Source organism: Mizuhopecten yessoensis, unplaced genomic scaffold (assembly GCF_002113885.1).
Source record: "Mizuhopecten yessoensis strain PY_sf001 unplaced genomic scaffold, ASM211388v2 scaffold2329, whole genome shotgun sequence".
Classification (NCBI taxonomy): Eukaryota; Metazoa; Mollusca; class Bivalvia; order Pectinida; family Pectinidae; genus Mizuhopecten; species Mizuhopecten yessoensis.
In genome coordinates this window covers 6,375,539-6,390,574 of record NW_018404492.1, presented here as the reverse complement: position 1 = coordinate 6,390,574, position 15,036 = coordinate 6,375,539, and the positions used below count along the sequence as shown (strand labels likewise).

The window sequence follows — 15,036 nt, the reverse complement described above, 5'->3', positions numbered from 1 at the left end:
TTTTCATTGGCCGAAATTTAAACGATGCTTAGCATGTATGAGCCACATTATTAGGCCTAGAAGAACAGACATTTTTAAGTTTCTTTGTATACACAGTTTATTTATAATAGAAAACATCATGCTATGGATTTTTGTGATGGCGTGAGAAATTCTGTCTGCACTGAATAATACAAGACCGTGCTGATAGCGTGCACACCTCTTTTCTTCTTTGGCGGTTTTCTCAGCTGACGGGTCATATTTCCAAACGTAGACTTAAATATAAGTATCTCTCGCATGTTGTCATCGGTATATCAGACTCACACTATCTAACTGGACGGTCTGGCATTGCAGGTAACTATCACACATGTTCATTAACTCATTTTAATTATGGATTCAGTGATAGCCAATGTTATCTTGATTTCCTTTAATTTAGGCAGAGTTCAACTTCTAGTTTCATTTTAGCAGATTAGATATGTTATACCCAGCTAGTTACCAACACGTTTTCTTGGGCCTGTCTGGCCAGTCGCGCCTACCTGGTCACCCCTCTTATAAGTTATAAGTAGCAAGATGTGAGAAATAAACAACAGGCTTCCACGGTAATCCAATCTACTTTGTTTAAATGGTATTTATATACAGGTTCACTCACTCACTCACTCAAGAGTAATAATCCTGAAAAATTGTTACTCATGTAATGGGTAATTGTTACCTAAATGTAGGATTGTAATTATTACCCATACTAAGTGCGCTGTTGCGTGCCAAACCTGTTTTATATCTATAATTACTAGTCCGAAATGTTAACTCCGATAAATTAACTATGATTCAATGTAAAACCATTTGTCAGCTGGCCTACAGATTTGAAATCCTCGCTGTCAACAGTTTCTTGGAAGAGTTAAATGAATAATCTTTGATGAATCATGTTTAGAGTATAATACATCATGGACATGACCGGTATACTTCATTTATTGAAGTTCGCACCAAACCAAATTAAGCCAGATGATCAGTTTCCTCTGGCCTAATGACACCAGACTTGGACATTTAATATTCACACAGTCACCCCCCTCCATCCCACTAAGACATTTTTAATTGTAAAAAAGTCATCTATCATATGTGGAAACAATACTGTAGTTGTGATAATGGCAGTGACCATTGAGTTAACTACTGTATGGTCAGTGCTACAAATATTGTAAAAACGAAAGAAATTACCTTTATTATAAGGTCACAGAGATTGAATTTATTGAAATTTTTCAACAACTTTGGAAAGATCCATGAGGTCTACAGTGACTGAGGCTTTTGGCTCGCTGGAATGAATTCTAGTTTGTTCAAGTAAATTGCCTTGGCTTACATGTGTGAAAAACTTGAGTGAAATAAGTTAAAATCTTTCAACAATATCAAAAAGGTGTAGAATAATAATTTATCACATAATGTAGTGTGTTATCCAGTAAATATACCCATGTCATATTTGTTTGCATATTAACCCATGTTATATGACCTATCAACCCTGTGATTGGTTGTAAGTTTCAATTGTTTCGATTGTGACGTCACCCTTAGGACAAGTACATGACGTCACAGACTGGTGGCTTTTTACATTTCAAGATTGCATGAAAATTGTCGTTTTACACGAATAAATGCCGCAAATCTTATGTGATAAAAAGGATCTTACGCTCCTTTCCATTACATATATGAAATTTATGAAACTTGTCACGAGTTTTTCATTTGAACTCCTCTGAGAGGCTCGCTTAATTGAAAAATTCTTAGACTCGTTTCATAAATCTCATATGAAAAGGAAACTCATGTAAGATTCTATATAACAATTTGATTTTCACCAACTTCGAAGGTCACAGATGTGACATGTTTGCAAACAGCATTGAATTACAGGTAAGTGATACAGAACCATCAGGCCTTTTGTTACTGAGATTACCAAGACAGTCTTTTTGGAATGTTGAATGGATGACTCTAATTTATATTTTTTATGTATAATTTTTTTTCAGATGTTGATACATCTACATGTCTGAATTGAACATACCCTTTAATAATGTCGAGACGTGGGAAGCGAGATGCCGTTTCCAGCAACACTGGACGGGGCCAAAGTCGTATGTATACAGAAAGTGGCTGGGAAGCACAGGTCAGTATTACAGGGTATTATCCACTGTTATGGTCAGCTAAAGCCCTATCTCTCAGTTGTTTGTAGGTATATTTACCAGAAGTTCACACTATTTATAGTTAATCCAGACTAGACATTACATTCATAACTAATGAGGGGCTGAATGGTTAAGGTGTATGACTGTCTACGATCAGTCGATCACAAGCCCTCAACCACTAGGTCGGGGGTTCGAGGCCTACATGGGGCAGTCACCAGGCACTGGCTGCAGGTCAGTGTTTTCTCTTTTCCCTCCACCACCAAAAACCTAGTTTGTCCTTAAATGACCAATTAGCTATGAATAAATAGACCATAAAGTACAAAAAAAATACAATGATTAGGTAGAGTCTAAATAGTCTGAGAGTGCCCAAAGATTAAGTACCACTTAATAGGAAGGGTGGGGGAGTTGGGTTGATAGTTTTTTTTTTATTTCAATCCAGATCATCAAAATGATTGAAAGAGGTACATCAGCACATTTAATTTGAACAGTATGTGTTGTTTTTACAAAAAAACAAAATGTCTATGTTAGATAATATTGTTTTAATCAATCACAAATACTCGTGTCCTTTGTAGGGAGGTTACATGGCAGCCAAGATGCAGAAGCTGCAGGATCAGAACAGAACAGATATCAAGCCTAGTGGAGAAACCAGTAACATCTTCAAAGGAGTAGCCATTCATGTCAATGGATACACAAGTATGTACAAGTCTTTTCTGTTTTGAATCAAAATCCAGTCATCCTTGGTGAAACATTTTCTGAAGGCTCATATATGTCAATTACAAGCCCAATAAGGCCTCCCAGCGTTCATTTAATTTGGTGGCTCCTGTTTTAGGTACAGCCTGATGTGGCCTGTCGTTGTTGACTAACCGGTAAACTGGTGACCCCTACTTTTAATACTAGCCTGATCTGTTCTGTTAATATTTACTTGACCTTATAGTCCGCAGTTATTTCAATTTTTCAAAAATGTTTACCTTATTTTCTTCATTTTACAGAGTTATCCTGTTTGTATTGTAGTTAACAGTTGGAAAGTTTATGTAGGGTAGGTAGGCGCACACTTTCAAATCTGGAGTTTGATACAAATTTTGTCTGACCTCTAAACATTGTCTAAATGTATAAGCATTGTGATCTAGTGGCAGCCCTTGTGAACTGAATGCTCATTTCACTTGCTATTCTGTATGGGATATGAAATCCAGAGCAGTTAATTGGATCTTGAATAAGTGGTCTCAATCATCAACTATTCACAGCTGTCATTTAAATTGACACAGGGCCATCATCAGATGAGCTGAAGCGCTTGGTTTTGATCCATGGAGGCCGGTACGAACACTACCTGTACAGGACAAGGGTGACCCACATCATCGCCACAAACCTGACCAACAGTAAGATTAAGGATCTGATGAAGAATGGGAAAGTGGTCAGACCAGAGTGGATCACAGACAGGTAAGTGGTCAGACCAGAGTGGATCACAGACAGGAAGGTAGTGAGACCAGAGTGGATCACAGACAGGTAAGTGATCAGACCAGAGTGGATCACAGACAGGTAAGTGGTCAGACCAGAGTGGATCGTATACAGGAAGGTGGTCAGACCAGAGTGGATCACAGACAGGTAAGTGATCAGACCAGAGTGGATCACAGACAGGTAAGTGGTCAGACCAGAGTGGATCTTAGACAGGAAGGTGGTGAGACCAGAAAGGATCACAAACAGGTAGGTGGTCAGACCAGAGTGGATCACAGACAGGAAGGGGGTGAGACCAGAAAGGATCACAAACAGGTAGGTGGTCAGACCAGAGTGGATCTTAGACAGGAAGGTGGTGAGACCAGAAAGGATCACAAACAGGTAGGTGTTCAGACTAGAGTGTCTGCAGTGTCACATTGCATGATATATAATGTTGTGGTGTTATACATTGCAGTGTCACATTGTAGGATATATACAATTTTATAGTGATTGACATTGCAGTGTCAAATTGTTGGCTCACCTGGTCCAAAGGACCAATGTGAGCTTATGCCATACCGTGGCGTCCGTCGTCAGTACGTCACAATTTCTTCAAACAACTTCTTCTTCTTAACCACTGATTGGAATTTAACTTAATTTGGCTGGAAGCATCACTAGGTGGTGGGGATTCGATATTATACAATTGATGGGGCTGACCTTCAGGGGGCTGAGGGGCGGGGCCAAAAAGAGTTATTTGGCTATATTGATCAACAACATTTGGTTGGAAGCATCCTTAGGTGGTGGGGATTTAAAATTGTACAATTGGTGGGGCCGAGAGATGAATGCACATATGCTTACAGGATTCTTCTGGGGTCTGGCCTCACCCTTGGAAACTTAACCCCTAGGTCATAACTTTGAAACAGTTGAGATCCCCACCCCAAATCTATATATACCTAGTTTCTAAGTCACAACTTGGAAACAGTTGAGATCTCCACCCCATAACCATACATACAATTGCTGGGCATGAAAAATCAAAAACAGATATGTTACAAGGATTGGCCTTGGGGTCTGACCCTATTCCTGGGATCTTATTTGGAGAATATTTTGCCATTACTGCTTAGATATCCAGGTGAGCGATACAGGCCCTCTGGGTCTCTTGTATAGTATATAATGTTGTGGTGTTTGACATTGCAGTATCAAGGCTGGACGACTGTTATCCTACTCCCAGTATCTACTGTACACCAATCAGGGAGGTAAACAAAAGGGCTTAGAGACATTCTCCACCCACGCAGTCACTCGTCACAGCAGCACAGCATCTACCATGGAAATGGTCACATCATATTTAAACAAGATGGAAACTTCACCTGATAACAGTGTTTCTTTTCAAAGCAGTGTAGATCATTCTTTGGTGGAAACAGAGAATTTGAAATCAGATTGTGATGAATCCAGAAGACAACTGAACCCATGGGAAGAGGAGGAAAGCATGAGTGATGCAGACAATGATGACTTGTTACTTTTAGATAACCAAGACTTTAAAAAACATCCTCCTGAATCTGAAATTAGTCATGGCCATCAACCAAGGGGAGTAATACCAGGTGACCGGGTGGCCCAGAATGTTAGCACTGCCGATATTATCTCCCCTAATAACATAGGTCAGAGTACTGTTGTAAATGGCCATGGAATACCAAGCTCAAAACGGACTGGGATAGCCAAGGCAGGGGAGCCAGCATTCTTGAATGAGTTCTATTCCAATTCTCGCCTTCATCATCTGTCCACGTGGAAGTCAGAGTGGCGCGCCTATGTGAAGACACTACAAGATCAGGGTCAAGACTTCCCTGGGAGGACCAAGCTGATGGAGGTAGCCAGCAGGAGGCATCAGGACATGAAAAGCATGCTGGGTAATGGACATAATTTGGAACCAAAACAGTGTGGAAAACCACCCCACATCATTATGCATGTAGACATGGACTGTTTCTTCGTGTCAGTTGGTTTAAGGAAAAGGCCAGATCTTCAAGGTAAGTAAATTAGTACAGGTAGCTTTTCATTGCAACCTAACAAATTTCAGAGTTATGAAATATACATCTGGAAAAAGATTAAACATATATGAAGTCAAGATAGTTTTAAGCTAATCTCAGGGGTGTAAATTTCCACCAGACTGATGCCCGGGGCTTGCAGATGTTGGGACTAGTGATTGTTTTCAATATTTACTTAACAATGATAGCGGGCTAGTAGAACTTTTCAAATCATCCTGCAGGCTAGTACTCTAATTATGAGTTTGTACACCCCTGATTTATGTGCCAGGTGTGAATGGTAACAAAACATATCAATACTATACTTTAGGGAAACCTGTGGCTGTGACTCACTCTAGGGGTCAAGGCATGAAGGCCCCCATACCAGGGTCGAACCCCGCCTACGAACGGCAGCAGTGGGAACTCAGGCGTAACCAAGGTGGCAAGAAAGGTAGAAAACGTCAGCTCCCCACACAACAACCAATGTTAGATGAAGGTATAGAGGAGGGCAGTGAAGAGGATGACAACAATGATGACATAGATACTCCCCAGCCAGCACAGGAGTCCTTCCACTCCATGGCCGAGATTGCCTCATGTAGCTATGAAGCTAGACAGGTGATTTTTTTCATTGTGTTTAATCAAAAAAAAAGGTTTAATTGCCTGTAACAAATATAGTCTTAGTAAAAACACAAATTTCTTGTCTGATCAAAACGAATAGGGAATGCCTAATAATATCTTCTTAAATGTACATATCATACCTACAATTTTTCACGGCAAACAAATCAATTTATAATCATTGTGTAACTGTAGATGGGATCTTGCAAGTAAGTTTTGGATTGAGTTATAACTGATTTCTGAGCTCTATCTAACCAGTGGTAATTCTTAATGACATTGTTTATAGTCTGGCGTCCGTAACGGAATGTTCATGGGAAAGGCCAAGCAACTGTGTCCAGGACTACTGACCATTCCGTACGACTTTGAAGGCTACCAAGAAGTGTCCAAGATCCTATATGACACCGTTGCCAGGTATGTTATGGTCATTTTTGTATCTATTTATTCCACCCCCTTCTGAATAACCGAGAGGCCTAATGATATTTGCCCAGTAACATACTATAATGAAGAGATATTAAATTTTATTTAAATGAATAACCTTGACCTTGGTCAAATGTGTTAAAATCTTTCTACAACTTCTTTTGAACAACCAGGAGGCCTAGGGTCAGTAACATGCTTGTGTAAAGGGTTATGAAGAACATTCAAATGAATGACCTTCACACACTTTCAAGGTCACAGATGTGAGACGTGTTTTTCAACAGCATTGAAAAAGAGATGATTGATACAGGCCTATTGAACCTTTTATCCTCCTTTTAAATTGCCCAGTTTCAAGAAGCATGTTATTTTTGATCCCTGGAAAACATAGAAGTTGTCCAATTTTTGCCTGTCTTTTCAATCAAGCTGTTAGCACACTATATATATGAGAACGGTATTGATGTATAATTTGAGCTAGAGAAAATTCAGAAATCAGGGGTTCTGAACCACCCTTTGTCAATGTATCATCTTTGCCTGTCATATATATTCTACTGTTTTCGTGATAAAATTGGCTTATTGTCATAATGTGTTTGCCTGGTCAGGTATACACATGACATCGAGGCTGTCAGTTGTGATGAGATGTTGGTAGACTGTACTGACCTGCTGTCCATTACCGGGGCTGAACCCCTGGAATTCGCCTCACTCCTCCGACAGGAACTCCTGGAACAGACTGGCTGTCCTGCTTCAGCAGGCATGGGTAAAGTCTCTTAAATTATGTGACAGTACTCGGATGTAACTAGTGACTGACTTACTTTACTTCTATTGAATTAAGAAATGAAGATTTAATTATGAATTTCAGTGTTTTGAGAATATGCTGGATGAAAGGTTAGTGTTAATTTGTGGGTAAATTATTTAGGCTTTGAACAGCTAGGTTTTAATTTGATGTTTTAAACAGGAAATGGCTTGTATCCATATTGGATACGTTTCACATGTATAGTTGTCTCAATACTTCCACCAATATTCTAGATCACTAATCTAATCTTAACCTCATTGCTAACCTCTTTACTTCCTGTAATGTTACTGCATCCTTTTTTCCAACCCTCAGTACTTTTAATGCTATGGTTTTTTTGTGTGCTGTAAAGTTAGAATAGGAGGGAACATGATATTGTGTTTGACCTATTTCTAACATTTATCTGACCAGTTGGCCAAATAAATGAACCATTTCATACATGAAAATCATTTTATATGAAAATGGAAATCTAGCCCAGGATTGCCAGCCATAGCTGGTAATGAGATAACCAGACATACTGGTCAAAATAGCATATCGGAAACTAGTTCCCAGTGCTTACTGAGGAGATATAGTGGTACAAGTGGGCTATTGAATTCAGATGAACAGTGTTCTACTGTAAATTCATACCAATATTAACCACATTTCATATCTATAGGATCCAACATCCTGTTGGCCAAGATGGCTACAAGGAAGGCTAAGCCTAATGGTCAAAATTTTCTTCAGTCTGAGGACGTACTGGACTTTATCAGTGATCAGACTATTCAGAACATTCCAGGTAAGTTTGCAGCTCCCTTTTATTATAAAAGAAACCTTTTTAAGAAAATGCTAAAAAGGAAACGGAATATCCTATTAGAATCATACACAGCTTTTTTACTGTCTCAATTCCATGACAGTGTTTTTAAGCTCTGAACACCATGAAAGTTTTTTCCTGATCTGACAAGCTTGATTGACTGAACAATTTCTCTTTCACAACTACTGAACTATGGTACCATTAGGTGTAATTTCCCCACAGAGTTTATTATTTTGTCTGACTCCTTCCTGAGTAAAATAAAAGCAGAATGAGCAAATTTGTATTGACAACAATGTACTGTTAAAAAAGAAAATATTTGCCTCCTTTGTATTTTTCACCACCGAGAAATATTGAATTAATTTTGAATTTGATGGGCTGATACTACATGTAAGATATCAATGAAATAATTAGAGACTTATTAATTAAATTTCTATCATACCAGGTGTTGGTTGGTCTATGTCCAAAAAATTAAAAACCATGAACGTGGAGAAATGTGGAGATCTACAAAAGGTGTCCCTAGGGGTCCTCCAGAAGGAGTTTGGACCCAAAACTGGCCAATCACTGTACAGGTACTGTCGTGGAGAGGATGATCGCCCAATCAAAACTGAGCAGGAGAGGAAGTCAGTTTCTGCGGAAATAAACTATGGCATTCGCTTCAAACATGTAAGTCAATAATACTTGAGTACACCATGGATACCAATTATCTACACCATGGATATTAATTACAACACTGGCATAATATTTGAGTTTTGTAGGAACATTACATTTATATATCAAAGTTTGAAAAAAGGTAATGGCCAGCACTACACTAAGCAAGTGAGCTACTCAAAATACCAGAAATAGAAGAGACGTGATATAGATAATAACATTTTACATCACAATTTTAAACTTTTGCTGAAGATTGGATAGCTACATGCTATATAACTAAATAAAATATATTCAAAATTGTAGTGTATGAGTTCTCATAATACCTATTTATGTAAGGAATGTGTTAATACTGATGAAGTAGAAAGACTGTAGAATCTGTGTTATCCCATCACTCGTAAAATGTCATATAATTGTCTTCCTCCCCTCACTAGAATAACCCTGATCCAACATTCTGTGTTAACAGCTAAGATAAAACTTCAGTTTGTGCGGTATCTTTCATTTCTGATTCAACAGAATGGTGAAGCAGAGAAGTTTCTGACCGATTTGTCGGAGGAAGTGCATACCCGCCTAACGAACATAGACAGAAAGGGGAAGACTATCACTCTCAAAGTCATGGTCAGGCGCGAGGGCGCTCCTGTGGAAACTTCCAAATTTATGGGTAAATAGTTATTCTCCAGTATAAGGTGGCTCAAATTTCAAAATTTCTATTTAAAATCTGTCAAATTCTGACTCAGTTAGTAAATATAATTTTTCCAAATGAGAATTTGTTCAAATGGGATTTCCCAGCTTATTCCTCTTGTAGTACTGCATACTTGCCATCTTTTTGAAATTTCTATTGGGGAGATTCTTTTTTCGCAAAGTTAAAACCTAAATAAAGTGAGTGTCCCGAAGAGACAGAATAACCCTTTCTCAGTTGTTCTTTCAGATGAGATCTGAGAATATATGGTTAGTTTAACAAATTAACTGGTTGAAAATACTAAATGTAAGGGTCCAAAATCGAGTCTCCCTCATAAATAGGGAGAGTTGGCAAATATGGTATTGAATTGAATTTGTTATTTACCTAAATATAATGAAATAAAACGAATAAAAATATATCAATGATTCAGTCAGTTTTGTTTGAGGATATGCTTTCACAGAGCAAAAGCTCAAGATTATCAGATACATTTTGGTTGAAGAGGACTTTCTGGGAATGATTTGCAGCAGTTCGTAAATGTTTTTTTAATTATGTTTTAAGTGGATGTTATGCCTGTTTTATGTCTGTTTATTCTAAGGCTGTATCTGGAAATAGTCATTTATGAATTTTCATAACATTTAGGTCATGGTATCTGCAACAACCTGTCCAAATCAGTTACGTTGCCTATGGCAACAGACGACGCCAAGGTCATCAGTAAGGAGTGCCTTGGAATCTTACATAATATGAAGGTCAAGGCTAGTGACCTGCGAGGCATTGGTATTCAGCTACAGCGCCTAGAGCCCAGCACCCTTGGGGGTCACAAGTCGACCAAGGGGGCTCAAAGCATCCTAAACTTTACTGTGTCTAAACAAGGTAATGATTGTGATGTCAGAAAGAACATGTTCAACTACTGTTAAATCTACATATTAAAGCACATTATTGAATTTTAACACATTAGCATATTGATGAAATGGTGCACTCACATTATATGAAATAGAAAACAATAGACAGAAACTTCAAATAGCACAGTTGTAATATAGGGCAATATTTAAAATCAAGAAAAATATGTTAATTGGTAAAATATACATGTGTACCGTATTTAATGCTATTAAGAGGTGATGCTTAATTGTTTGATATAAAACAATAACGTAAAATGGTTAACACTATCTTAATAAAAAAAATATAAATATAAATTTCTTTTTTTTCAGCATCACCAATTAAAAGTTTGTCTAAATCCCCCTGTGCAACAGTGACCTCATCCTTACCTAACCTGGTTGACCTTGACATTGAGACTTCCACCGAAGGTCACACGAGCATTGTTAGGCAGGAGGGAGGTCAAACTGAGGTTTTGAATGACTTACCTGATGAGAGAGATTCGGTGCTGGAGCCTAAATCTGGTGATAGTGGTAACGACTTCCTAGGGGGATACTGTCACAACATCGTAGACGAGTTGTCAAGGTAACATACCTAATCCCAGACAATTTCACACAAATGTATATATCCCAAAATCCCTGGATAAAACTTAGTGTGGGTAGATGTTTCCTCATTTTATTATGATGGGAAGAGTTAACATTTACATGTTGGGGGTACATGTTTTAGAACAGAAGAACAAGCTATCCTCCTGGTCAAATTACATATTTGGTTCTCCTTGGTGCTAGACTGCCATCTTTTATTTTGACATTTGATGATTGTTTAATATCTCCTTTATCCAAAAGTATGTATAGATCTTTGTGAAATTTCATAATCATTTAGATTTCCCTTTTATAAAAAGTAAGAGACTTGACACATATAAAAATAGATATCTTATAAAATGAAGGTAAGATATATTATATAACATCAACAGTGGTGTATGAAATCTGTTTCTACAGGAGAAAGACAGCGAAGAGGTTCCTTCCCCCGCTGCCGTCCCTACCCGATATATCTGGGTCTCCAGAGGTGGGTACTGGTGATGGTGATGTCGGTACATCTGGAATCCAGGATTACTTCCCCTCTCCTTCTCAGGTGTGTGTTCAACATCAGCAAGTCTGACTTATAATACCAGTAGAAAAGTGTTGGAGCATCAACACCAGGGTTCTGTGACATATTAGGGCTACATTTTTAACAGAAATAAAATCTATTTTTACATATATAATGTAATCATTTTCAAAATATTACTACTCAATGAGATCTTAAGTCAACAAGTTTTGAAAATGAGTGACAAAGCTGAACACTAGATGGACTGGATTAAAATATATATTTTATTGGGTGGTGGGGATGTCAAATTGCAAATTGTGTTGTCCATGTACCCTGTAGTTTCCTGTTGCGTGCCGTCCTGATTCATGATTTCATTGCTTTAGCAGCTTCATTGAACAAGGGAATAAGTATGAGATTACCTTGAACAAGTATTTATTTATGGGCTCCAAGGTCAAGGCAAAGGTCAGCATGACTATATATAGAAATTTGTGAACCAGTCAGTAACATCACTCCAGCAACTTCATTTGTTAACAGATTGAGATCAGACTTGAAACAAAAGTCGAGTAGGAGAATACACGTAGTTCAAATGAGTTCTTGTTTCAGAAACCAGCAGTCAAGATCACTATTGTTATTTATAGAAATTTGTAAAAAAACCAAAAAAACACTTAATTGCATGGCAGCGGTGACATTCTTGCCTTACAAACATTTTCTAGCTATTTGAATGAAAATGAATGAAACAAAAAAAGGAAACAGACAAATGCTCTTGTTAAATGCGCTGGTTGTTGTCTGAGAAATTGATTTTCTTATATCATTTGAGAAATATAGCTGTCTTCTTCTTTATTACAGATTGACCCAAGTGTACTCAACGAACTCCCCCCAGACATACGCAGACAGGTTGAGAAGGAAATGGCTTCCAGGAGAAAAAAGGATGTGCACAGGCATCCAGCCAATCAAAACACTCCATGTAGCAGCAAATCTGATAGGACAAGAGGTATGGTTGATGAAAGGCCTGGATGCTCTCATTGGTCAGATAACTCAACCAATCAAAACGACTATTTGACAAGTGCCTTAGAAGCTGCAGACACTATGCCATCACCCTCACAGGTAAGAAAGGACAACCCTGATTTGGAAATTATTAATAAACTTCTGCTTGTTTAATCTGTGCATGTAGTAAGCTCATTTTAGTAAGTGTCCTTTGAGCTACCACCATCTGCTGTTATGGCCACCATGGCAACCATTTTGAAAATCGATTTGGAATTCAAACTCAAATTTTACCAGAGTGATTTTGTCAAATTAGAAATGTTTATAATATGGTCAACACCAATTGTTATTAACTTTGGATTGATTTGAAATCAAAATATAGCTGCCATTGTAGTCATCTTGAATGTCTATTTGAACTTCGAGTATGATCAGAATGCTGTAAACATTATTGTGAAGTGTCATATTAATAGTGGTTCTTACAGTGTCTGTTCATCTTTTCACCATTTAATTACCTGGTAAGTTATAAATCTCATGTCAGTATCAAGGCTTCTGGGGCCTCTTGTACATGGGGTAATATTTTGCATATATCAGTTTACCCATTGCCCTGGCAGCAAGCAATATGCTATATTAATTTATGAGAAATTAGCATATTCCTGTTGGGGAAAGAACCCAGCCTGCATGGAAATTACTTCAGCACTCGATCCATCTATCCACTTATTTCAGTTTTGTTACCAAAACAAGCCAAGACTTGATTAGAAAAGATTGTACTATATCTACTTCTGTACTGTCTAAAGTGCTCAACATTTTCATACCTTGAATACATGTAACAAAGTTATGTTGAGGATTTAACTCTTTACTTTGACTTGGCTGCAGATAGATCCCAGTGTGCTGAGAGAATTGCCCCCAGACATCCGAAGACAAGTGGAGAATGACATGGCCATCAAAAAACGACAGGGCAGTAATTCAGCTGTGGGATTTGAGCCTCGTATCATTGGTAAAGGACATTCAGTCAGTGAAAACAGCTCCTCTACCCATGGTAAAGAATCTATCGCTGAACTACCTGGATGTTCTAATTGGTCAAGACAAAGGACTAATGGAGATCACAGGGACAACATTGCTATAGAGCCCTTGCCTTCTCTATCTCAGGTAAAAACTCCTACTGTAACCTTTCGCTATTGCCAACCATAAGCACCAAATAATCCAGAAAGGACTCGTCGTCATATTGCTTTAACTATCCCTATTTAATCGTGTGAGAACCACCTTGTCGACTGTTTCTGATATAATGTGGAAATAAATAAAGGTATTGGTAAACCAACACAATTATAAGGTATTTGTTTCTGATATAGACATTCACAAGCAGTAATATTGATTTATTGATAATTTGCTTATGCCTTCTATGTAACAGTTAGACGAGAGTTGTTTGAGTGCGCTACCGGAGGAGTTACAGAACGAGATACGACAAGCCTACGTAAGGCAGGAGGGTGAAGAAGTCACCAGACCAGTACTTAACCTTCAGCAAGCCTCCTCCCCATCCAAACGATCCCCGGAAAAGACCCGCTCTCCAGCCAAGTCACGTTCACCAGGGGCAAACAGGAAAAGTCCTAACTTTAAAATTCCGCGGGGTAAACCAAGAAGGGGTAGACCAAAAAAACTTGAATTCCAAACTCGGCGTCAACCCAAAATTACTGCCAGTGTTGGCAACAAACAGGTAAGCTGTATATGTGTCTGGTAAGCTGTGTCTGGTAAGCTGTATATGTGTCTGGTAAGCTGTGTCTGGTAAGCTGTATATGTGTCTGGTATTTACTTGATCCTTTACCTGGTATACCTGTAATACTGTATACCAATAAGATTGGTATATCACTTATTACCTATAGGTAGATAATGTATATTACCTGTAATCTGCTGTAGGTAAAGGAGTTCAATTCACACATATACTACAATGTAGATATATTTATTGATATTTGTCGTTTCAGAAACAGGTCTAGAGTCATTCATTATTTTTATTGACTGTATAAAGTTGGTATGTATAGGTATTTCACATTTCCTCTTCCTTCACAGCACGAATTCCGAGCCACCATACTTAAAGACAGTCTGCAAGGACTAAATATTGTTACGGCAGACCAACCAGCCCATGAGGTTAACCAGGGCACTCCTGTTCACAGTGACAGTACAACCAATGAATCTGAAGGCTTCGTACTTGATGGGGTGGAGTCAACCAATCAGAAGGCTGTGAATTTGTGTGGGGCAGTGACTATAACAGAAGTGCGAACCCTGTTGAGAGAGTGGTTGAGATTGTCTCCAGGTAGGTCTTGCATATAGGTAAGGCTATAACAATATATTTTTTAGCTCACCTGGTCCGTCAACTTTTTCCTTTAAAATGCTACTTGTCCTGAATGGCTCAGAGGATTTTGACCAAATTTGTCCTAGAGCATCTTTGGACAAAGGAGACTCAAGTTTGTATAAACGGAGGGTGTGGCCTCTTTGGGGGCAGAGGGGCGGGGCCAAATAGGGGAAGTAGAGGATTTTTTCTCTCCTACTATACAAGTGAAGGGATTTAAACCAAATGCAGTCTGAAGCTTGGTCAGGAGCATCATTGGCCAAAGGGTTCTCAGTTTTGTATAAAC

The 15,036-nt window shown here is 38.4% G+C and overlaps 1 protein-coding gene across 3 annotated transcripts in view; it reads left to right on the top strand.

Annotated features, from left to right (window-relative positions):
- The first annotated feature begins 20 nt into the window (after positions 1 to 20).
- LOC110445688 (DNA repair protein REV1-like) overlaps positions 21 to 15,036 on the top strand; it is an 18,762-nt gene continuing 3,746 nt past the window's right edge. The window contains exons 1-18 of one of the 3 annotated variants that reach the window (XM_021490450.1): positions 21 to 330; positions 1,968 to 2,101; positions 2,690 to 2,810; positions 3,380 to 3,551; positions 4,737 to 5,557; positions 5,883 to 6,166; positions 6,453 to 6,577; positions 7,180 to 7,334; positions 8,023 to 8,142; positions 8,600 to 8,820; positions 9,319 to 9,463; positions 10,121 to 10,351; positions 10,687 to 10,936; positions 11,347 to 11,479; positions 12,278 to 12,535; positions 13,286 to 13,558; positions 13,818 to 14,120; positions 14,471 to 14,714. In XM_021490450.1, the coding sequence (XP_021346125.1) occupies positions 2,012 to 2,101; positions 2,690 to 2,810; positions 3,380 to 3,551; positions 4,737 to 5,557; positions 5,883 to 6,166; positions 6,453 to 6,577; positions 7,180 to 7,334; positions 8,023 to 8,142; positions 8,600 to 8,820; positions 9,319 to 9,463; positions 10,121 to 10,351; positions 10,687 to 10,936; positions 11,347 to 11,479; positions 12,278 to 12,535; positions 13,286 to 13,558; positions 13,818 to 14,120; positions 14,471 to 14,714 (3,946 nt within the window). In that variant the 5' untranslated portion in view covers positions 21 to 330; positions 1,968 to 2,011. Of the gene's footprint in view, positions 331 to 1,967; positions 2,102 to 2,689; positions 2,811 to 3,379; positions 3,552 to 3,820; positions 3,849 to 4,736; positions 5,558 to 5,882; positions 6,167 to 6,452; positions 6,578 to 7,179; positions 7,335 to 8,022; positions 8,143 to 8,599; positions 8,821 to 9,318; positions 9,464 to 10,120; positions 10,352 to 10,686; positions 10,937 to 11,346; positions 11,480 to 12,277; positions 12,536 to 13,285; positions 13,559 to 13,817; positions 14,121 to 14,470; positions 14,715 to 15,036 lie in introns of those variants that run through there. The other 2 variants (XM_021490451.1, XM_021490452.1) reach the window with 2 other exon arrangements.